The sequence below is a fragment of the Aotus nancymaae genome, unplaced genomic scaffold, assembly GCF_030222135.1.
Source record: "Aotus nancymaae isolate 86718 unplaced genomic scaffold, 86718_ANA_hifiasm-v0.15.2.pri h1tg000010l, whole genome shotgun sequence".
NCBI classification, from domain to species: Eukaryota; Metazoa; Chordata; class Mammalia; order Primates; family Aotidae; genus Aotus; species Aotus nancymaae.
In genome coordinates, this window is record NW_026988421.1 from 70709777 (window position 1) to 70734352 (window position 24576).

Sequence of the window (24576 nt, forward strand, 5' to 3'; positions counted from 1 at the left end):
GCACAGAGGATTTGTAGCGACTTGTAAAGGCTTAAAGGAGTCCAGGCGTCCGGAGGCAGAGGCAGTAGCCCAGCCGAGAGGCGCTCCTGTGGCGAAGGGTGACCTCTGCTGGCCATGAGGTGCATGCCACCTCCCAAAGCCGGCCAGTGTGCAGGGAGCCCATGGCGCAGGTGACTGGATTTGGGCAGGTTGGGTGGAACAAGGAGGGCATCTCTTTGGGCCCAGTCACAGCCCGAGGCGGGGAACTACCAGGAGGTCCTGACCGCCAGTCGTGGGGAGTGGGAAGAACAGCACATTAACAGTTGGAAACGCAGAATCTCAGCCCAGCAGCTTTCTGACTGTGTCACCTCGGGCAATTTGCTTCACCTCTCTGAGCCTTTTAAGGATGAAGAAAATCAGCACTGCACGGGGCCTGGCCTGATGCCTGAACATGGCAGGTATAGAGCAAATGGAGGGTCCCAGCCTGCCCCTCAACAAGCTGTCTCTTGCACACCTCCGTCAGCCCACCCTTCCTCTCTTTATGCCTGGGACCCCTTGCCCTCTAGAACTTTGACCCCTTTACTGCGGAGACTAGAGCCTCCAGTCTCCTCCATTCCTGGGGTTAGTAACCCCAGTCTTGCATCACTGACCCCAACATTTTAAAAATGTCACCTCACCTATAGGGGCCTCTGTAATCAGCTGGCCATTTGTTCTTTTATTGATTGATTGATTTTTGAGACAGTCTCACTCTGTTGCCCAGACTGGAGTGTGGTGGCATGATTTCAGCTCACTGAAACCTCTGCCTCCCAGGTTCAAGTGCCCAGTGCCCTGTGGCCTTGAACAAACCACTGATGGGCCCCAGGTCCTCAGAATAAAACCAGCGGAGCAGAGGAGTAGATAGGGGACCTGAAAGCACCTTTGGCCCTTAATATTCCCAGAATCTTTCCGTCCAACTGGGTGAATCTAAGCACCTATACCTGCCTGGGGCTTCCAGGCACTGCCATTCAACAAGCATTTACCAAGACGCAAGGGCTCAGCCCCTGGACACAATGTTAGGGGAACACTCCTCTTCAGAGATAGACCCTTATAAGGTCACTGAGTTGCCCCTATGCAGCATCCTGTTCTGCAGATAGGGAAACCAAGGCCAGGAAACCAGAGAAGCCCACTCAAAGCCCATCCTGGTTGGGGACACCTGGGTGCTCACTGGAGGGAGAGAGAGGATGAAGGGCTGGGAACCACACCTGGCACCTCCACAGTGCCCAGGTCTGGCCCCCAGTGCACTTAGGTTTGTCAACAGCGCCCCCTGCTGGCTGCCTGGGCCACCAGTGGCCCTTTGTCCTGGTGGGCAGTGGCCTGCAGACAGGGGGAGGAAGGCCTGCAGGCATGAGTTGCTTTGTACTTTTCTTCCATCTCCTCCAGCCAGGAGCTGAGCCAACCCAGGCCTTTGTGGGAAGGGTCTCCGTGTCCTAGCTGGCTATGAAAGTTGTATTCTCCATTGGGACCCAGGTCTTCACCACCGCCTAGGTGTCACATGGTGCCTGGGAGACCACCAGGGTCCTTTGGCTCTGACGGGGCCTGGCATTAGGAACTGAGATGGTCTTGCTGAAGGTAGCACTGTCTTGCTCCTGCTCTGGGCTCTCTGTGTCCTTGTCTTCCCTACCATGGTTTGTCCCAGGCCCCAGGAGCCGTTGTCATGTGGATGCTGGCTGACAGTCTGTAGGGGTAAACTCAGGAGGACAAATTCAGCCCCTGCTTGGGGGACCTACAGAAGTAGCAAGTGGAGCTGCCCTGATCATGCCCCTGCCAACCCAGACCACACACACAAACACATACACACATATCTGTATGGATACATACATACCTGGCCCCTCCCCAGGACCTGTTCAAGAGAGAAAATTGTAAAGGGAAAACCAGGATTCTAGAGCTGGTTCCTACCCAACCAGCTGTAACCTCCAAGCCTCGGTTTCTTCATCTGTAAAATGAGGGTGTAACTACTTTCTCTTCTCTGTGCGGTGCCTGGACCAGTACCTGACTCCTAGGAAGAGCTCAGCACATGGTCCTCTAGTAGGTAAACATGGGCTTGGACCAAGAGTTCCTTGAACACAAGAAAATGATTTCATGTAATCTCCACATGCCCAATCCATCTAGCCTGGCACCTCACACAGTGTCATTACTAAAAAGCATTTCTTGGGAGAGTGGAAGCATATACGGATGAGCAACTGGAGACTAAAGGTGTTTCAATGGATGGGTAGACAGGAACAGGCAGGCGTTTGTGTTTATTATTTTTACTTATTTACTCTTTAAATTTTATTTATGGGTGCTCCCTCCTCCTTCCCCAGGCAGGCATTTCAATAGATAAGTAATGGATGGAGAAATTGGACGTCAGGGTGTGAAACGTGTGATGGGTGGCAGGTGGGATGAATGGACGGTTGGGTGAGGGTGGAAGAAATAAATATGGGCAGAACCCCCACTTTTCCTTTCTTGCTGGAGAGCTCCAGAAAGCACTTCTCCAAAGTGCAAATTCCCAGATGACCCAGCAACTCCACTTCTGATCGTATGTTCTCTAGACTAACTCACACACATGTGATGTGCCAGTGTGAAAAGTTATTCCTGCAGCACTGCAGTGATAAATATTTGGAAACAGCTTCAGGGTCCCTCGTTTCAGGCTGGAGTGTGAGTCCCCTGAGCAGAGAGGCCTTGTCTGGGGCCTCAGGCCTTAGAACAGCACCTGGCAGGGGGTTGATGGTCAGATGTTAGTTGGATAATGCTTCATCATGCCTAGGAATACTGTGCAGCCATTAAGAAATGAAAAGGTTCCTTAGGTCTTGATGTGGAATAAACTTTGAGATGTATCATTAAGAGGAGAAAAAAAGCAAGGTCCAAGTAATGTATATAGAATGCTATTGTTTTATGTTTGTTAAAAAGTGGCAAAGGCCGGCATGGTAACTCACACCTGTAATCCCAGCACTTTGGGAGGCCAAGGCGGGCAGATCACGAGGTCAGGAGTTTGAGACCAGCCTGATCAACGTGGTGAAACCCTGTCTCTACTAAAAACACAAAAATTAGCTGGGTGTGGTGGCGTGCTCCTGTAATCCCAGCTACTCAGGAGGCTGAAGCAGGAGAATCACTTGAACCCAGGAGGTGGAGGCTGCAGTGAGCCAGGATTTTGCCACTGCACTCCAACCTGGTTGACAGAGCTTGATTCCCTCTCAAAAAATAATTTAAAAAAAAAGTGGCAAGGGATAGTGCATGTAGATACTTGCTTCTAGATGAGACTCTCCAGAAGGGAGACTGATGGCACTGGTTCTCCTAGGAAGGGCACCGGGGACTGGGGATGGGGCCTGGACTCAAGACTGGATACCTTTGTGGACTTTCTGATTTTTGAACCATGCAAACAAATGACCTTTTCAGACACACACGGAGCAATAAGAATTGTAGCAAGAGCTGCACATCCTTTAAAGCCATTGGAGGAGGAACAGGACTTTCTTCTAAAGGCTGGGCCCAAGCAGTGGTGTTGGTTCCCTCAGTGAGGGTGCGTAGAAAGCAGACAGGCAGGCACACACAACCCACACTCCTACCAGCTGCAGGGATGTGGTACATCTGGCGGCCTCAGTTTCCTCATCTGTAACATGCAGATGATCCTAGCCTTACAGAGTGGGTAAGAAAGGAGAGAACGCAGCTGTCCAGCACATGAAAAGTCCTGGGGGATGGGGCCAGAGATGAGGTGTCATTAGTGGAGAGTGTGGCAGGGTAGCAGAGAAGGCCTGGGCCTCAGGTCTCCTGTCCAGCACCCTGGGTCGGACCCAGCTCTCTGCAGCCTGAACTGTCCACTGGGGGCGGAAGGGCAAACCAAACTGGCAGCGGGCAGACTTCTGCCTTGGCCCAAGGACCTGGACCTCTGGGCAGTGGGTGAACTAGGGCTGTGCAGTCCTTCCTCTTTTTACCTAGATCTCTGCCATCGCTGTGTGGCCTCTCTGGAGCAGCCTGGGGACTCCTGGGGCTTTCTCCAGCCGAGGGAGCTTCCTCCACTTAGCTCTGTCATCCAGAGGAAAGTCCCAGTCACGTTAGTGTACCCGAGTGCTCCCTTCTCCCACACTTCAGGAAGGGTGAGCCTAGTGCCAGGACATCCCTGCCCTTGCACTGCCAGCCTTGTGCAGTGGAAACCGCAGGCTGGCAGTTGGGAACCCTGGCTCCTGGTGTGGGCTCAGACACCACTCACTGTGCCACCCTGGCCTTTTCCCTTTTTGTCTCTCACCCTCAGTTTCTTTATCTGGAAAATGGGTGTGGTGCTCATTCCTGTCCTCCTCCTTTTCCAGGAGGGCAAAGTGAAAAAAATAAGAGTCGTGAGTGATTTGTAAATTGTGATGAACTCTAAAGCCTGAGGGATTTGGGAGGGCAGGTGCCACCTGACATCTGCACTCAGAGCACATGTGCACTGAAGCTCGTCATATGGGAGGGTCCCCCTGCACATGTATGAACACACACACACACACACACATACACAGGGGCCAAACCCTGAACCAGGAATCCAAGGGGGATTTCCACCCCCTCCCTCCACCACCCAAAACACACATGCACGTACAGAAATCTGTGTACCTAGCTGGGTGCAGTGACTCACACCTGTAATCCCAGCACTTTGGGAGGCCGAGGCAGGCAGATCACTTGAGGTCAGGAGTTCAAGACCAACCTGGCCAACATGGTGAAACCCCGTCTCTACTAAAAGTACAAAAATTAGCCAGGCGTGATGGCAGGCACCTGTAATCCCAGCTACTCAGGATGCTGAGGCAGGAGAATCATTTGAACCCGGGAGGCGGAGATTGCAATGAGCCGAGATCACACCAGTGCACTCCAGCCTGGTGACGCAGTGAAACTCTGTCTCAGAAACAAAAGAAAAAGAGAGAAAAGAAATGTGTGCACCTGTCTGTGCAGTTCTTTCTCCCCTGGTGGACATGCCTGCCCAGTGCTCACGTGTGCCACACATGGAAAGCACCCAGAAGCACTTCCTGCCCTCAGCCCAGTGGGGTACCCCAGATGTGGCCCCACAGGGCCCAGCAAACGGCTCTGGAACCTGCCAGTACTGTGGCCAGAGGGCAGTTGGGAGGCTGGCGCAAGGTTGGCAGGCCTGGCATGATCCAGTGACACCCCCTCCTTTCTCTTCACAGGCTGGACAACGTTCATGGCTCTCGGGTAGAACCCAGCGAAACGGCCAGAATGAATTCTATGGACAGGCACATCCAGCAGACTAATGACCGACTGCAGTGCATCAAGCAGGTGGGTGTCAGAGTGAGGCACACTCCGAGGGTGGGGCCGATGGGGCAGGCAGAGCATAGGCATCTGGTGGGTGCTTGGTGGAGCGGATGTCGGGGCTTCCAGACCATCTATCTTGTGAGGCCATTGTTGGCATGCTGGCACCGACCAGTCTGATGCTGGAATCACATTCCCGGGTTTTAGTTCCAATGCTGCCCTGTCCCTTCCCTTCCCACACCCTTCCCAGCTGTGTGACTTTGGACCAGTGTTGTGGCCTCTCTGGGCTCTGTCTGTGTACAAGGATCCAGTGAAGCACCTGGCACTTCCATCTCCCTTTACCACCTCCCTCCCAGACCTAAGCTCCCTGCCCTTTTGCTCTAGTTGTTCTTTTTAAAAAAAGAGCCACAAGGTGGGTGTGGCATGCTGGGTGTGGCAGCTCACGCCTTTAATCCCAGAACTTTGAGAGGCCAAGATAGGATGATTGCTTGAGCCCAGGAGTTTGAGAGACCAGCCTGGGTAACACAGCGAGACCCCATCTCAGTTAAAAAAAAAATTTACTAATTTATTTAAAAATAAGAACCCATAAATTATCGGCTGGGCCCAGTGGCTCACGCCTGTAATCTCAGCGCTTTGGGAGGCTGAGGGAGGAGGATCACCTGAAGCCAAGAGTTTGAGACCAGCCTGGGCAACCTCATTTCTATTTTTTAAAAAAAGAAAAGAAAATCCCACAAGAGAAGGAAATTGTATCATTTTACAGGAAAGGAAACAAGTACAGAGAGGGGACGGGGGTAGCCTGAGTCCACTCAGCCCCTCTGGTGCTGGGAAGACCTCATTCCAGAGAGTGCCATGGTCCCCACCCTGCTGAAGCCCATACCAATCCCGAGAAGTGAGCTGCCCAGGAGTTCCTCTATTTGGATTGCGGGGAGGAGGGGAACCTTTCACAGGGGTGCCCCCCAGCGGTGGCCAGGAGTGACGCACCCACCTGCTGGGCCCAGCTCTGGCAGCCCAAGCTGGCAGCTTCCCTGCACAGACCCAGGATTGTTGTTCACTCCCAGAAGGACCGGGTACAGTGAGAGGGGCACAGGCTTTGGTGTCAGATGACTTGGACCCAAGTTCTCACTCTTCTGTGGACCCACAGTGGGATCTCAAGCTAGTCCTCCATTTCTCTGAGCCTCAGTTTCTTCATGTGTCAAATGGGGCCTACCTCATAGGACACTGTGAGGATGTTGCAGGTGACGCATGTAGCCCAGCCCTGGTGTGTGGTGGATGATCAGCTAATGGCGGTGGTGGCCATTGTCCCCAGTATGTCAGTGACAGGGAAGGGAGTGCTGGGGCTCTGTCCCCTGGCCTGGACCAGCTTAACAGGAAGCTCAGGCAACCAGCATGGGCTGCTGGCTCCGGCCTCCAGCAAGGTGGAGCTCACAGCCCCTCCCCATCCAGCCTTCCCTTCCTGAGGGCCAGGACCCAGAAGGAGCCTCCCCAAGGTGCCTGCCCAGTAGAACTGAGGCTATTCCTCAGGAATGAGGGATGCATGTCCTCTCATTAGCATCGAGCAGAGCAATCTTGAAGCCCGTGTGGGGTCTGCAGAGAGGAAATTGAAGAAGACTTGTTACAGATTGAACCCAACCCAAACAACTCTTCCAAACGCCAATTACGCGCCTCTGCTCACAGTGGCAGAATAGAAACCAGACGCCAAGACTCCCTCCTCCCCCACTCTCCCTCCTCCTGCTCAGGGTTCTGCAGGGCTCTCTCTCAGCTCTGCCTTTCAGCCCATTTCTCCCACCCTTGGCTCAAGTGGCAGTCACCCTGCCCCCCAATGGGATGCTCACGTCTCCTGTGCCTGGGCCCCCCACGTGGCAGGCATGCTACTCCTGCTGAGACCTGCTTTCAGCCTCTTTCCTCTCGGCACCCAGCTCCGTATCACCAGGGGTCAGGGTGCACCTGACTTCCTTGGCCCTCCCTGGGTCCGGCTTGGGCAGAGGCCCACCAGAAGCCCCTCACAGCATGGCACACAGCTCAGTCACCATTCCGCCACTTACAAACTCTGCAGCCTTAAGTTGCTGCCTCACCTCCCTTCATCTATAAAATGGGCATCATAATGAATGCACACTCAACCAGCACGTGCTGGAGCCTGCACCACCCTCCCCACCTGCCCCAGCACACACATGCACACACACACAGAGGGCTCTGCTTTTGAGCCAGACAGTGGCACGTTTGTGAGTGTGAGCAACCTGCCCAGATGCCCCCTGGGCCATCCAGAGCTCCCTGCATACTCCATGCCCCTCCTCCCACACCTCCCATCAGACGCAGCTTGGTGCTGACATCTGTCTGCTCACAGCTGCCCTAGAGGGCAGCCTCGCTGGCTGGGGACTGTTTTCTCAGGAATCCCATAACCTAATCGGAAGAGAAAGGCAAGCATGTCTGCACGCGCTGGGACGACGGATGTGTTGGCTGTGCGGGCTTTGGGCTGGCAGGGGCTGTGGTTCCCTCCCCTCTCCACCAGCCTTCCCTTCCTGCCCTCACCTTGGTTGCAGCCTTTGCTGGCATTCACCAACCCCTGCTCTTTGCACCTTGCTGCCCATGTCCTCTTATAGCCTCTATCTCAGCTGCCTTTGCACCTTCTCAGCCTCTTGGTACTGGGAAACCAGTACTCCCTCTCTGCAACATACCCACATTGAGAGCCCTGCAGATCAGCTCATTCCTGCTCAGCAGCTGCCCTGAACCCAGGAGCCCGTCTGAGCATCTGTACCCCATCCTTGAGCTTGGACGCTTCCTGGGCACCCAGCTATCTCCACCTAACTTCTTCTGTCTCCCTGAAGCTATGGGCCCTGTAGGAACACATCAGGTCTCCCACCAGGCTTGGGGGCAGAGGATGTGCTATATTCATCTCACAATCACGGAGTCTAGCATAGCGTCCAGCTCAGAGTGGGGCCCAACTATTTTGGGTGGGCTGAGGAGAGGGGTAGACTGATAGACGGATACGTAAGGGAATGGATGGATGGACATATGGGCAGACAGTTAGATGGCTGGGCGTGTATAGATGATGAATGGATTAATGAACAGGTAGGTGGGTGTCTGGATAAATTAACTTCTGAATGAATGGGTAGATAGGTAGATGAATGAAGGGATGGATGAGTGGTGGATAAAGTGGTGAATGGATGAATGGGTGGGTTGGCAAGCAGACGGATGGATGAATTGATTCATTTTGGATGGATGGATGGATGGACACATGCAAAGATGGATGAATGAATGAGTCATTTGATTCACAGATGGACTGGTAGACAGATGGATTGATAAGATGAATTCATCATTTCAAGGCATTGGTATGCCCTGCCCCTGCTCCAGCAGACTCAGTGGCCATTGGATATAGCCCAGCTCCTCGGAGGAATTATAGAGATGGGCAGGCTTTCTGGTGGGGAACAGAGTACCTGTGTCCAATAACAACCACAGTTAGGGAGGCCTCTGCCTATGATTCAAACATGTGCTCCCATCCCCGGTCCATCAATGACTGGCCAAGCTCCGCCCTGCCCTGCCCTGGCCCCTTCCTCCACGTGCCACTGGGGCCCATTCTGCAGTGGCCACATTGCTGGCCTACACAGCAGACACACCGTCCTTTGGACAGTTAACTCCTCCTCAGTCATTTCCCATGGGGCCCAGCCTTGTGCCAGCCTTTGAGGTTCCACAGGTGAACAGGAGGCTGCTTCTCCCCTCAAGAGGCTCAAGAAAAACGGAACGGTGGACAGGCCCGGGCTTCAATAGCAATAGCAGTCTTTACCTGGGCTCTGTTCTGTAATGAGTTCCTCGTGGTTTCTCAACTTCGCAGCAGCCCTGAATGCTGTCACCACCCCATTTCACGGATGAGGGCTCTGATGTGCAGCCACATCTCCTGGGCTGCTTGGCTCAGCGACAGAGATGGGGTTTGGACCATGTCTGTCCTGCTTATTTCACTAGACCACTTTGTCTCTCTGTGCACTTCAGTCGCCTCATGGTTGAAGTAGGTGACAAGGGCACAGAGAGGGGAGGGGCTTGGCCAAGGCCAAAGTGCCAGCAGGGTCTTCCCACCAAAGTGCCAGCAGGATATTCCCACCAAAGTGCCAGCAGGATATTCCCACCAATGTGCCAGCGGTGTCTTCCCACCAAAGTGCCAGCAGGGTCTTCCCACCAAAGTGCCAGCAGGGTCTTCCCACCAAAGTGCCAGCAGGGTCTTCCCACCAAAGTGCCAGCGGTGTTTTCCCACCAAAGTGCCAGCGGTGTCTTCCCACCAAAGTGCCAGCGGTGTCTTCCCACCAAAGTGCCAGCAGGGTCTTCCCACCAAAGTGCCAGCAGTGTCTTCCCACCAAAGTGCCAGCAGGGTCTTCCCACCAAAGTGCCAGCAGGGTCTTCCCACCAAAGTGCCAGCAGGGTCTTCCCACCAAAGTGCCAGCATTGTCTTCCCAGCACTTTGAGAGGCCACGATGGGAGGACTGCTTGAGCTCAGAAGTTTAAGACCAGCCTGGGCAACATAGCAAGACCTCATCTCTATTAAAAATCAGGAACAGGCCGGGCGCGGTGGCTCAAGCCTGTAATCCCAGCACTTTGGGAGGCCGAGGCGGGTGGATCACGAGGTCAAGAGATCGAGACCATCCTGGTCAACATGGTGAAACCCCGTCTCTACTAATACAAAAATCTAGCTGGGCATGGTGGCACGTGCCTGTAATCCCAGCTACTCAGGAGGCTGAGGCAGGAGAATTGCCTGAACCCAGGAGGCGGAGGTTGCAGTGAGCCGAGATCGCGCCATTGCACTCCAGCATGGGTAACGAGCGAAACTCCGTCTCAAAAAAAAAAAAAAAAAAAAAAAATCAGGAACAACAACAAAATTAGCTAGGCATGGTGGTGCACACCAGTAATCCAAGTTACCTGGGAGGCTGAAGTGGGAGGATCACTTGAGCCCAGGAGGTTGAAGCTGCAGTGAGCTCTGATTGCACCACTATACTCCAGCCTGGGTGACAGAATGAGACCCTGTCAAAAAAAAAAAAAAAGAAAAAAGCCAGCAAATGGGATACCTGATGCTTTCTCCAGCGGTGAGATGTACCCACAGTCTACAGGCCACACGAGTTGTCTAGGGTGAGAGCAGAGGGTCCCAGAGACTGGTGAGACACTGAAGGCTGAGCACTCAGGTGCCAGAACCAGACTGGGCTTCTGAGACTGACCTCAGAGGCCACTCATGAACCCAGAGCCCCAAAGTGGGGCGCTGTGACCAGCTGGGGGCAGGCAGCTCTGAGGCAGCGTGCAGTGGCTCCCGACCCTGTTAATTGGGTGTGACATCACTGAAATAAACGGAACAACTCAGTTAGCAAGGGCAGCTGGTGGGCAGGAATCAGCCGATTGGCATGGCTTTCCACATGGAGCCAAGATACCAGCTGTGGCCTCTGAGTGGCATGCTTTAGAGAATGGGCACAGGAAGCAGAGGTGAGGACCCGCCGCCGCCCTCTCAAAGGGCTTATTTCTATATGTTGAAGTTCCTCCCGTCTTGCACAGATCAGACTCAGGGAGTGTCGCCTCTGCAGAAGGAGCCGGGGCTGAGAGCGGCCATGTGCAGCTGCACTTCCAGGGGAGACTTTGGGAGACAGAGTCAGGGCCAAGGACAGCCCCATGTGGGGAGCACCCCATGTGCCAGGCACTTTGCCAGGGACCATGTAAGCCTCATCTTGCTGAAGCCTCACTGTGGCCCTGTGATGGGCGGCTTTGTTGTGACTTGCCTGTCCTCTTCTCTCCTACATCTCTTTCTCTCTCTCTACTTCCATGGAAGGAGGACATTCTCATTCATTTCACTTTCCTCCACCGATTTTTTAAAATCTTGCCTTGCATGAACGACATTGTAGCAACAGTCATGGAACCTTAAGCAAAAGAAATAAAAGTTCCACCACCAAGCCATGCTCTGTCATCCCCATTCTATAGATGGGGCTACTAACACTCCGAATGGTGAGGGGACCATGCTAGGTCACTGGTTCATAGGTGTGAAGGCAGAGTGTGGGCTCCCATAGCTACCCTGCTGATTCTGGGCCCCCCACAGCTCCTAAGGCCCTCCCTGCCCTGGCTCTGGGGCAGGCTTGTGCTGCAGGTGGAATGGAGGGACTGCCTATTCTGTTGTCTCTCCCAGCACCAAGGCAACAGGACCTCAGCAGGTGCCAGTTACAGCCAAATGAGGAAAGAGCCCCATCCCAGAATCTCACCTTTGCCTCTAATCTGCTCCTTGCTCCTAGCCACATCATTTGTCTCCCGGACTCAGTGCCCAACTCAGAGGGCCTGGGGAGATAGTTAAGAGTGAAGAGGGCCATGGGAACCACCCCTCCGCTTTGTACCTTACCCACCCCACCAGCCCTGCAGCCTGGGCCTGAAGCAGAACCAGGAGGCCCGGGCACCCTGGCACCAGAATTTAGTCTTCGTCGACTCAGACTCTAGCCTGGCAGGGGCCTGAGCTCAGGCTGACCTCCCCAACCAGGCCAGCAGCCCTGAGCGGATCCAGGCAGGGCCCAGTAAGTCACACACAGCAGACCCTAGTGTGACAATGGTCTAGGCACGTGTGCTCCTCACCCTCCCAGCTGGCTGTGGCCTCCCCCGACCCCTCACCTTATGTGGCTATGGCAGAGCAGGCTCCAAAGCCAGAGCTGGTGGAAGCCCAGACCCGGGCTTTGGTGGTAGGGGCTGGGAGGTGGGGGTAGTCAGGAAGGAATCTCCAGGGCCAGCCTGTCGTGGCTCCGGGGTGGCGGGGGAGAACCTCCAGACCCCTGCAGGGATTGCTTGCCCCCACCCCCACCAGCATCCGGAAAGCACTCTGCTGTCTGATGTCATCAGCCTTCTCTAGACCTCAGTTTTCCTGTCTTTGCAATGGGACTAATCCACCGGGGTCGGGGGAGGGGTGGGGCAGGCATGCCGAGCGCAGGGGTGAAAGCGAGCATGAGAACACTCAACGATCCCGACTACTCCTTTACCCCTTTCCGTGAACCTCCTTCCCTGTGAGGCCGGGGTGTTCCTGCCCCAGACCCCCCCACACCACCTATGCTGGCCTCATTCCTGGAGCCTCAGACGCCTCCTTTTCCTTTCCCACAGCACTTACAGAATCCTGCTAACTTCCACAATGCCGCCACAGAGCTGCTGGACTGGTGTGGAGACCCACGAGCCTTCCAGCGGCCCTTCGAGCAGAGCCTGATGGGCTGTTTGACGGTGAGTCTGCACCCTGTCCGCCCACACTCCTGCCCAGGAAGTTCGGCCAAGGGCTAGCGTGCCTGTCCAGGTGTCGGAGAGGCTGTTAGACACTGGGGGGTGACACCAGTGAGAGAGCTGGGAAGACACTGGTGCTGGGGGCATGGCCCTACTGGGTGTGTCCCCCAAGTGCATACCCCCAGGGGACCTGGAGCTGATGAGGAGGCACAGTCCCTAGGGATTGTGTGGGTTCCCACACTTGATAAGAAAGACACAGGCTCACTTTATGGGTCACTGTTCTGTCATAAGCACAATAGAGAGACTCTCAGAGGGTTTTCAGCCGTTTTTATGCTTTCATTCATTCATTCGTTCACTTAGCAAACATGTATGGAGCTTCTTTGGTAGTCATCCATCCATTCAGGTAAGCATTGATTAAGCCCCTCTGACATCCATCCATCTAGCCAAATAGGCATTGATTGATCTCTCATTGATCATGTATGATCTGCTAAGTCCAGGGGAACGGGAGATGAATAAGGCTTCACCAAGCCTGGTTTCCTCCGTAGTGGAGGAGGCAGATGTGTAAAGAAGTGACTAAGAAAATCATGTGCACGGTGAAGGCAGCACAGAGAAGGGGATCCTGAACTGCCTGGGTGGTGGGGCAGGGTGCAGAAAACTGAGGAAAGGAGCCACCATCCGTGTAGGAGTCCACCAAGCAGTGGAGGGGAGCAGGAGTGCTCTGGCCATTCAGAACAGCATCTGCAAAAGGCCAGATGCTCAATGGAATCCAAAGAACTGGAAGGATTGAGGCTGCAAGCTGCACAGAGGCCAGGCCCAGGATTTATGATGTGATCGGCTAGGCTAAGGAGCTTGCCGGCCCTCAGGGCACCATGGAAGTCCCTGGAAGCTTGTGGCCTGTGTCCATAAGTGTGAGGACACTTTGGTGACCAGGGAGGGCAGCTGCCCAGAAGGCCCTGAGTCTGCTTGGAAGGGAATGTAGGTAAACAGATAGCAGGGGAGCCCACCTATCCTAAGCCTGGGAGAGGAGGGACCAGGAGGATGCCTAGCCAGGCGGGAACAGTGGGCATGGCCCGAGGGCACCAGACTTCCTGAAAAGTTGCAAGGAGACAAAGGCCCACGTGGCCTTGGCCTGGAGAGGAAGAAATAGCGGTCACACAGCCATTGTGACAAAGCGTCTGTTCTGTGCCTGGCAAGGAGCCGCCCATGGAATATGGCATCCCACCAAATCCCTCAGTGAGCCTGGCCTGCAACCCTCCCCGTTCCACAGAGGAGGAAACAGACTTGTAACTGACTTCCCAAGGGCACACAGCCTTAGAGGCAGGCCTGGGATTCCAGCCGAGGCCTGCCTGCCTCCAGAGGGGATGCCCTTGGCCATTAGGGATGCCAGACAGGGACGCAGCCAAGACCCCCCTGGGGCTCCTCTGCTTGTCAGAAGCTAGGACCATCTGGCTCCCTCAGGCCACCGGGCCAAATCGGGCAGCCACCTGCACTGCCCAGTCTTCCTCGTCCTTCAGCCTATGGGTCCCCTCTCCCTCCCCTAGCCCCCTTAATCCTCTTTGTGGGGATCTGGTTCCAGGCTAAGCCCTGTGGGCAGGGACAGATGTTGCCAGAGCCCCCTCACTTCCACCCCAGCTGAGGGTGGAGGATGTGTGGCCAGCCGGGCTGCCACGGTCTCCAGCACACTGCCCCAAGCCTGACCCTGTCTGGAATGTGGGGACTCAAGACTGAATCAGACAGTGGCCCTGGCCGGCCTGGTTGGACCAGGAACTGGCCCCGCCTCGGCCCTCTTGTCCATGCGTTCATTCAATGAACATTCACTGGGCTCTTGGTGGGGGCCAGGCCCTGTGCTGGGCCCTGGAAGGACCACTCTCAAGGGGCTGGCCCACCAGGAGGAGCCTGACATTAAACCCGCAAAGGCACAAACAGGGTCACATGCCAGAGCTCCGGGAGAGGGGGCAAGAGCACAGGGCAGGAACTGTCTCCTGAGGAGATGACCTCCTTGGGAGGATGAGAAAGCAGGGTGCTCCAGGCAGAGGGAACTGCTGGTGCAAAGGCCCTGAGGCTTGAACTGTTTATGAACATAAAGAAGGCTCAGGCGGCTGGAGCCCAGGGAAGGGAGAAGGGTGTGAGATGAGGCAGAGGAAGGAGGCAGAGAGCAGCTAATGCAGGCCTACAGGCCAAGCCGGAAAAGTCTGGGCATTATTTGGAGGGCAGTGGGGAGCCTTGAAGGATTATTAGCAGGAGAGTGAGGGGCCATGATTTGTGTGGGGGCAGGATCTCTGAAGGGGAGCATCTTTGGAGGGCAGAATGGAGGGATCATGGAGGGCTTCCTGGAGGAGGGAGCCCAGGGAAGGTCTCATGGGACCTGACTGGACAGAGGAGACCATGGCTTCCCAGGCAGGGGAGGCTGTGTAGACAGTGCCCACTCTCCTGGGCCTCTGCTCCCTGCCCCCTGTGTAAGGCAGGCATCTGGTGGAATGACCCCCAGCCCTGCAGCCAGATCACGGTTACAGTGACCTGAGTCTGGCTGTCCCTTAGAGCTCAGTAGAGCCAATGGCGTGAAGGAGTTTGTGAAGGCAGGGGGTAGCAGGGATTGTCATGGACGACACCCGCGGTGCTCAGGGCATTTTCCCGAGGCACTGTCTCTTTGGATCCTCATAAAGACCCTTTGAGGTGGGCAGGGAAGGAGTCACCACTCCCATTTTACAAACAGGGCCACTGGGAGGGGGAGCAGCTTACCCCAGTCCCAGGCTGGTCTCACAGACTCCCTGGGAGCCTCTGGGCCCTGTTGCCAGTGCCCCCTTCCCAAGGCATCCTCAGCCCAGCCCTGCCCCATGGAGAAGAATGGGATGTGGGAGGTCAGGGATCCCAAGGGACCTAGGTGGGGGCGAGGCAGCTGCCCCTCCCCCACACACGCACCGCGTCCTCCCCATCCAGGTGTCAGCCTGAACCCTCCAGCTTGCTGCAATCCCCTGGGTGACCTCTGGAAGCAAACTTCAGATTCCTGGATCCGGCTTACTTTGAGAATATAAATTAAAAACCACTTAGCCACGAGCAGCAAATGGACACATTTCTGCCATACTCCCTTCTAAGCAGCTCAGGCGCAATTAAAGTGCCCCCAGCCCAGCCCTGCCCTCCCCTCCGCTTCACCTCTTGGGACTTCAGGATACAGAGGCACAGGAGCCTCAGACCCTGCCCCAGGGGCCCGCGCAAGCCCCGGTCACCACTTCCTCTTCAGAAGCAGGCCCTACCTCCTCCAGTAGCCAGACAGAGCAGCCCCCCTGGGCACCCTCTCCCTCCCCTGAGCTTATGGAATAGCACAAGACAGGGAGACAGAGGAGACGGTGGGAGAGCAGGTCCTGGAGCGAAGCAGGTTTCACATCAGCAGGCCTCTTCCTCATCTCACCAGTAAGGAAGCCCCACAGCTTCAGAGGAGGCTGGAGTCAGAAAGAACTTTCGGGTCCCGCCCCCTGCCAGGAACGGAGACCCCTTCTCCAGCAGCTCCCCAGACAGCCTGTCCTCCTGCTTTGCAGCCAGCAGGCTGAATGCTTTTCAGGGCGACTCAGTTGCTTTGTGGAACTAATGTAATTCACCACATGACCTTGAGCAAGCCACCCGTCTTTTTGTTTTTTAAATTTTTTTTATGGCACATGCCTGTAATCCTAGCAACTCGAAAGGCTGAGACAGGAGAATATCTTGAACCTGGAAAGCCGAGGTTGTGGTGAGCCAAGATTGCACCATTGCACTCCAGTCTGGTCAAGAAGAGTGAAACTCCATCTCAAAAAAAAAATTTTTTTTATTTTATCTTAGAGACGGTGTCTTGCTCTGTGGTCCAGGCTGGAGTGCAGTGGCAAAATCATAGCTCACTACAGCCTTGACCTCCCAGGCGATCCTTCTGCCTCAGCCTCCTAGGTAACTGGGACTAAAGGCGCCTACCACCATACCAGGCTAATTTTTAAAATTTTTTTCTTAAAGATGGGGACTTGCTGTGTTGGCCAGGATGGTCTCAAACTCCCAGGTTCAGGTGATCCTCCCACCTTGGCCTCCTAAGTAGCTAGGTACCACAGGCCTGCACCATCACACCAGACTAAAAGGTTGATTGTACAAATGGGACTGGCACAGTGGCTCGCCCCTGGAATCCCAAGCACACCTGAGGTCAGGAGTTCAAGACTAGCCTGGCCAACATGATGAAACCCTGTCTCTACTAAAAGTACAAAAGGAAATTAGCTAGGTGTGGTGGCACGCACCTGTAATCCTAGCTACTCGGGTGGCTGAGGTAGGAGAATTGCAATACCCCAGGAGGCAGAGGTTGCAGTGAGCCGAGATCACGCCATTGCACTCCAGCCTGGGTAACAACAAAAGTTGTGTACAGATGAGATCTTGCTGTGTTGCCCAGGCTGGTCTTGAACTCCTGGGTACGAGCTGTCCTGCCTCAGCCTCCCAAAGTGCTGGGATTACAGGTGTGAGCCACCACACCTGGCCAAGTTCCCCATCTTATGTCTGGACTTCAGTTTCCCTTTCTGTGGCATGAGGCTGAGCTCCCTGACCTGTGAGGTCCCTTGGCTCCAGGGGTCTAGGTGTAGGCAGCCAGGATGACAGAGTGGCCTCAGGAGTGTGTCCCCGCGCCCCCTGCCGTGGGTCAAGTGGCAGGGCCTGGGCAGCCCCCAGAGGGCTGCAGCGCCCCAGCCATTCTCACTGTCCTTTATTGGGAGGGGTCTTTGCACCCCATAGGACCTTCACAGAGAACACCATGCTCACTGGGGTGAAAACAGGCCTCTCTGAAAAACAAGCTGCATAGCTGAGACCACCACTGCCAGTCAGACCCCACCTCACAGGACTTTCTGGGGGTCCTCAGGCTGGGCCAGAGGAAGCCAAGGGATAGCAATGCATGAGGCACTCCAGGCTCTCAGGATTCACTTCCGCTCATGCTGCCACATCTGTGCTCTGTGGCCTTGAGCAAGCTCCTGCCCTCTCTGGGCCTTGACTTCCTCATCAGTGAAAGGAAGTTGTTGGTGCCAGTGACCCTTCTGAATGCTGGGGCACAGGGGACTTGGCGATGAGTAGAGACTCCCTGCTCCTCCATGCACCCAGTTGGCCCTTGCAGCCGCCATACAGCACCAGGCCCCTCTAGCTCAATTTAGCTAGTATTTTGTTCTTTTTAACTAGAGCAACAGGATTAGTCAGTATTAGCCAAACATGGGGACTTCAGCCTTCCTTCCCTAAACCCAGGGCCTGAGGGGTCCTCAGTGCAGGTTGGAAGTTATGGTGTTAACCCTTTGTGGACTGAGAAAGAAGTCCCAGCACAGAAAGATACCAGATTTTTCAGCTAGACTGCCTGGATCACATCCTGGCTCTGTCACTGACCAGCTTTGAGCTGTTGTTCAACCTCTGTTTTCTAATCTGTAAATCAGAGGTAATAATAATAATAATACCTACCTCATGGAGCTGCTAGAAGAATTTGCACTTTGTTGCATACAAAGCACTTATGGAGGCGGGACCCAGCATTTTCACTGCAGTGCTCATCAGCATCAGTGTTTCTCACTGACAGCAGCCTCACTGCTGCACCAGTCTAAACAGGCCGCTCTGTGCTCACAGGCATCCACCTAAGGTTTTCCTGCAAAGAGGGAGGGCACCAGAGTCCACGTATGAGCTGCAGCAGCCCCTCCAGCTCAGAACCTTCCTCCTCACTCTCTGGAGGAGGGTCTGCCTGCAGACTTGAAATAGTCAACAGGCCAGAAAGAGTTAGGGACCTTGATTTTTCTAGGTGGACAGTGAGACTTACAGTGAGGATGCCCCTACCCTGGGTTGGCCCGAGACTGGGACATGCAGAGGGTAAACAGAGCCCAGGAGAAAGAGGCCTAGGGAGTGTGGAAGACTTCTGTGCCAGGGGCTTTTGTTTGCAGCAGAGATGCTGAGTAAATGTCCTAACCTGACAACAGCCTTTTTCCTCCCAGCCTGGCTCAAACATTATCCCTGCACAGGGGGGTGCAGTGAGGGCCACAGCCCCATTTCAAGAGTCACTGGTGGTCCTGGGAAGGGAAACCCATGGGCTCCTCCCTGATTCAGCAAGGGACATTGAGTCTCCAGTGTTGTGTTTTAAATTGGCCTAGATAAGTGGTGTTCCCACCCCTTTTAGCCCCAGAGCCCCTTTCACAGATCCTTAAAATATAAAGCAGGCAGTGGGGAACAATCCCGTTGGATCTAGGGGCCAGGCCAAACCCCGTGGAAGCCTGAGGGCCCTCCAGGCGCCTCTGGAGCAGGTGGTTCCTGGGGGCTTGTCGGCTGCGTCCCCCCTTTCTCAGAAGCACCAGCCTACCACATCTGGGTGCTCTCCCCACTCAGCCATAGCCACCCCAGCTGCTTTCTAAACGACTCCCTTTTCCAAGATCCTTCCTTCTTAATAAAGAAAACTAATTTTGCTGCTGTTAATGAGGAAGGCGGGTGTGAGGGAGCAGACCTGGCAGTTGGGGGACACCTGGGAATGGGAGGGGACAGAGTGAAGCCACAGGGGCACGGACTTGCAGAGCCATCCGAGGAGCCCTTGGAGCGCCCCAGCCCACACTGCCCCCCAGGGGACTGATGGTCCTCCCAGTCTCTCGCCTCTCACCCTGCCAGCCCCTACCTACTTCAGAGATTTATAAGGAGATGGGTAAGACCTTCAGGCTCCAGACACACCAGTGCTGTTATGGAAGCCCCCTGTTTGCTGGGGTGTGGCGCCAGAGACAGACCCTCGGCTGAGTGTGGGAGTCCTGCAGTTTCTAGCTAAGGTTGAGGGGCCGCAGGTGCTTGGCACAGAGCAGCATTAGGACGCCTGCCCCATCCAGGAAGCCGTAGCCCATTGAGCAACTTTGACCTGAAGCCCCGTGGGAAGCAGCTTGTTCTAAATCGCTGCCTTTTTTTTTTTCTGAGAAGGAGTCTCGCTGTTTTGCCCAGGCTGGAGTGCAGTGGCGCGACCTCAGCTCACTGCAACCCTCCATCTCAGTTTCAAGTGATTCTCCTGCCTCAGCCTGCAGAGTAGCTAGGATTACAGGCACCCGCCACCATGGCCTGTAATCCCAAAAATACAAATAATTTTTTTCTTTTTAGTAGAGATAGGGTTTCACCATGTTGCGCAGACTGGTCTTGGAACTCTTGACCTCAAGTGATCCACCCGCCTCAGCCTCCCAAAGTGCTGGGATTACAGGTGTGAGCCACACTGCACCTGGCCTAAATCACTGCTTTAGATGAGGCGCATGCTGACTTGTAGGGGCAGGGCTGGGCCTGAGAGTCTGCATTTGTAACAGGCCCCTCTGTGATGCTGGTATCCCTGGGGTAGGAGGGGCAGTGAACCCTTCCCAGCAGTGGTTGTGGGAGCTCAGTGAGGGGTGGGGGAATTCCTGAGGACCCAGGACATAGAAGGACGATGGAAGAGCCATCCAGTAGGGCAGAGACCCTGGCCTGGGCCCATCCTAAGGATGGTGGTGCAGGCTCCCCAGCCAACTTCTAGAATGTGGTCGAATCTGAGTCCTTGGGTCTATGGGTTTGGGGTCAGGTCCATCGTTAGCCTGGGAAACCCCTGAGGACGGGGCCAGGATTCCACAGCCTGGCACAGAAGAGGTGTTCATCAGTATTTGCTGAGCGACTGAACAAGGCACTGTGGTCTCCCGGCTCTGCCTGATGGCGGGGGCCTGCCTTCTTCTGCCCACCTCTCCCGCTTCACCTGCAAAACGGGCATATCCACCGGCTCTGGGCTCTGTGACTCACCTGCCCTCCTCCCCTCTTGCTGTCAGGTGGTCAGCCGGGTGGCAGCCCAGCAAGGCTTCGACCTAGACCTCGGCTACAGACTGCTGGCTGTGTGTGCTGCGAACAGAGACAAGTTCACCCCGAAGTCTGCCGGTAGGTGTCCTTGGGGAACTCCGCGATGTCATGGAGGGGTGGGGAGGGTAGCTGACTCTAAACCAGGCCTGTCTGCAGCCCCCGCCGGCTGGTTCCTGCATTTGTCTAGGTGTAGTGACAACCCCTGCGGAAGAGCGACTCATCCACCAGGATGTAGGAGCCACAGATGGGGCTGTCCCCATGCCCCTCCCGGGGAGTGTACTTACCTCAGGGGATACCACAGGGCCAGAGAGGGTCCCAAGGCACACCAAACCCCAGCAGTGGACACTGAGCTACAGACAGGACCAGCATCAGCTCACTCCATTACCACAGTGACCCTTTGGCATAAGCACTGTGATCTCCCCATTTTACAGATGAGGAAACTGAGGCTCACAGATGCTGAGGAGATTTCCCAAGGCTACACAGCTAGAAGGCAGCAGAGCAGGGATTTAAGCCCAGGCCTGTACTTCAGAGTCAGCATTCTAATGAAACACAAAATTAGAAACAAAATCAATCAGTACACTCAGGGTTCCATATGGCAACTCTGTCCTCACCTGCAGTCATATTGCAACTTTGTTGTCACCTGCAGTCTCCTGACCCTGTGTTAAGCAGGGGCCATGGAGAGTGCCGGGCAGCATTCTGCCTGGGAGGGCTTTGAGCGCTTTAAAGATACAGTTTTATTTTACGTTTCCCACATCCTCATAACCTTGCTTAGGCCCCAGGCGCCCTGCTAGCTTTAAGCCAGAGAGACCTGTCACTTGCTAAGTGTTAGTCTCTGAGCTTCAGTGATCTCTCTGATCTCTCTGGGAAGGCAGGAATGATAATGAGACCCCTGCCTCGCAGGGGTCATCGTAAGAGCTAGAAATACGTAAAGTGCCTAGCACCGTGTCTGGATATTATTAACATTCTTTATGGAGTCAGGATAAGCGGTTGGAAAAGAAAAAAAAAGTTATTTCCTCTGTATGACAATAAAGCGGATGTTTTCACTGAATTCATCAATCAGTTCTTTGGAGTGTATATGGATGCAGCCTTCATGAAAACGTTGGAAGGACATCTCACAATGAGTTTCCATAAATCTGCTCAATTTATAATCTCTTGCGTGCGAGTTTGCACCTCTTTCCATGTACGTTTCTAGTCTGCACACGTGGATGACGCTGCAGACATACATGTGTGGCGGCCTCATTAGCCAATAGCTGCTCTGAAACCCTTGACGTGCCCTCCTGCGTTGGGATATTGCTATTGTATTGAACTGCTTGCCAGAAAATGATCTTGGAATCTCACAAGAGACATCTATTCCTGTTGGAATGTGCAGTTTTAGTAATGACTTAAGTCAATACAATGTTGACAAGGTAGAAATGACTTGTCAAAGACACGTAGCTCTTGAGTGTCCGTTCTGTGCAGGCACCGGCGAGGCTGAGGTTATAAGGGCAACTAGACAGAAAGGGTCTTGCCTTGAGACACAGACCAGAGCAGGGACCAGAAAGCTTTTTCCATCAAGGGCCAGATAGTATATATCTTAGGCTTTAGGGGCTCTGTGAAAACTGCCATAGACAGTACATAAAGGAATGGGGGTGGCTGCTTCCACCAAAACTTTATTTATGAAAACAAGTGCTGTATGCAGTGGCTCATACCTGTAATCCCAGCATTTTGGGAGGCTGAGGCAGGCGGATCACTTGAGATCAGGAGTTCGAGACCAGCCTGGGTGACATGACGAAACCCCATCTCTACCAAAAAAAAAAATTAGCTGGGGTATGGTGGCGCATGCCTGTGTTGCCAGCTGCTTGGGAGGCTGCGATGGGAGGATCACTTGAGCATGGGAGGTGGAGGTTGCAGTGAGTCAAGATCGAGCCACTGAACTCCAGCCTGGGTGATAGAGCAAGACCCTGTCTCAAAACAACAACAACAACCAAGAAACAACAACAATAAAACCAAGTGATTAACTATATGTCCTGACCTCTAGTCTAGGAGGAGAGGAAGACATTGATCAAATAATTAAAGGTGTGTGTGTGTGTGTGTGTGTGTGTGTGTGTGAGAGAGAGAGAGAGAGAGAGAGAGAGAGAGAGAGAGAAAGAGAGAGCTATGATAAGGCCTTGAAGGAAAAAAAAGGTGAAGGGTATCCAGGGAGTGCTGGTGGGGGCGGACCACTGGGGTTGTAGCAGTCTCCTGAGAACACTGAGGCACAGCAGTGTCTGTGGCTTGTCCATCCTCGAAGTTTGAGTAAGTGAAGAAAAAGAGGAAGAGCGTCTTTGCAGGTAAAGGGAACAGCCTGTGCAAAGGTGTTGAGGTGGAAGGGGGCATGCATGGCTTTTTGTCAGAATAAGAGAAGGGCAGTGGTTCTGGAGTCCAGAAGCAGAGGATGCGTGGCAAAGGTGAGGCTGGGGAAGTCAGCAGTGGAACATGCAGGGCCTGTCTTGGAGGTCACGATCTTTGTCCTGAGAGTAATGGGAACATGGCTAAATGCTCATTTTGTGACTACGGCTCCGGCTATAAAAGAACAGCTTGCACGGCGGGGTGGAGGCCGACCTGGATGTAGGTGGTCAGTTGACAGATCGTGGGAGAGGTTGGGTTGAGGACGATGGTGGCTGGATCAGGAAGACAAGAGTGGAATGGAGACAGAGGGATATTTAAGAGGCAAAACTATGCCACAGAGAGAGAAGGAGATCTGGAGAGTGGACTGCCCCCGGAGCCCAGCGGCTCCCCAGTGGAGCGGGAGAGACTCAGGTCTCCATGCAGCCCCTCTACAAAGCGTCACTGAAACCCCTGCCCTGCTGTCCTGGGCTGGGTGTTCTCATATGTTTTGTGACAGTGCCCAGCTTTAAGAGACATGGAGTACTATCTGCATTTATGTATGAAGAAATGGAAGCTCAGAGAGGTCCCATGACTTCCCTGAGGTCACCCAGCTCATAAGTGATGGATCTGGAACGCCTACATCACAGCAGGCCTGCGCAGCCCTTTGTTTCCATTGGAGAGAGCCCTTCATGCTGCTCAGGGGTCTCCAGCAGGGCCTCTGAGTGGCATTACAGCATCACTTCTTCGATTGAAACAGGGATTTGTTCTTTCCTCCATCCGCACCCCCACTTGAACATAGCTTTTGATAATTTAGAAAGCATCGCATCTATAAACTTACGTGGCACTCTGACATCACACAGACTTCCAGGAGATGGAATGAGCTCTCAGTGTACCCATTCTGCAGCTGAGAACACTGAGGCACAGCAGTGTCTGTGGCTTGTCCATCCTCGAATTTCCTTGTTAGGAGTCAGTGCCCACATCCATGACTAACTACCCTTGAAGGCCACCCCTCTGGACATATGGGCTCTCTGGAGCCCAGCCACCCCCTGCTTGGCCCGTCTTCTGGAAAGGAAGGGAGGCCATTCTAAGGGGGGAGCCTCCACCTGCTGGTTTTATTCGAGGGGTGAAGGGCCTGCCAGTGGTAGACTGGGCCCTAAGAGGAGTGGAGGCCATAAGGAGCAGAGATGGGACCCCAAGTCCCAGACATGGCACCAGCGCTGTGCCTCCACTTGGCCACCTGTCTGAGCTATGGCCTCGTCTGTGAAGTGTGCTGATTTGCCCACCTCATAGGCTGCCTGTGAGGATTCAGTGGGACCCCCTAATCATGGGAGTGAGTGGGGGGGCCCAACTAGTACCTGACACATACTGGGGGCCAAGTACATATGGCCCTCCAGCCTTCCTCGTCCGCTTCCGTGTGTCTGTCTCTTAGCCAATGTGGCTCCCAGCCTCTCTCAGGCCCTCTCTGCAGCAGCAAGCCTGTTTCCACAGTCTGTCTCCCCTTGGCTCTGTGGGTGTGCATGACCTGCAGTGACCCTGGCCCTGGACACAGTCCCGCTGTGCCTGTGTGGGGATGGCTGCTCCTACCTGCCCAGCCCACTCCCGGAGAGGCCTCTGCAGGTCCAGAACTCGCTCCAGCCCCCAGGCCCCTTCAGCTGACTTGGGCCCCCAGTCCACCCTCCTGCCCTTCCACGCCTGTGTGACTCCCCACTGCAGCTGCCCTCCCGAGGCTCCCCTCTCCTTTCCCTCTTTGGTCTCGGGTGTTTGTAGGTCTGTCTCTGTGCAGCGGCCCCTGTCCATGTCTAGCTTCCCATGGCTTTCTCTGCCTTCTTGGCTTTCTCTGGGTCTCAGACTTTCTCCCTCTGCACGTCTGTGTGTATGGTATGTGTGTGGCCATGTATGTTTGTGTGGGGGGGAGTATGTGGCTGTGTATGTGGGTGTGTGCTTGTGTACATGCGCATGTCTCTGTGTGTGTCTGTGTGCATGGCTGTGTACATGTGTGTATCTGTG

General features: G+C 54.5%; 1 protein-coding gene across 5 annotated transcripts in view; it reads left to right on the top strand.

Moving 5' to 3' along the window:
* Positions 1 to 24576, top strand: part of ZMIZ1 (zinc finger MIZ-type containing 1) — a 243323-nt gene that overhangs the window by 126058 nt on the left and 92689 nt on the right. For all 5 annotated transcript variants that reach the window (XM_012466280.2, XM_012466278.3, XM_012466277.3 and 2 more), the window contains exons 5-7: positions 5142 to 5250; positions 12316 to 12429; positions 20196 to 20301. In XM_012466280.2, coding sequence (XP_012321703.1) covers positions 5191 to 5250; positions 12316 to 12429; positions 20196 to 20301 — 280 coding nt within the window. In that variant the 5' untranslated portion in view covers positions 5142 to 5190. The remainder of the gene's footprint in view (positions 1 to 5141; positions 5251 to 12315; positions 12430 to 20195; positions 20302 to 24576) is intronic.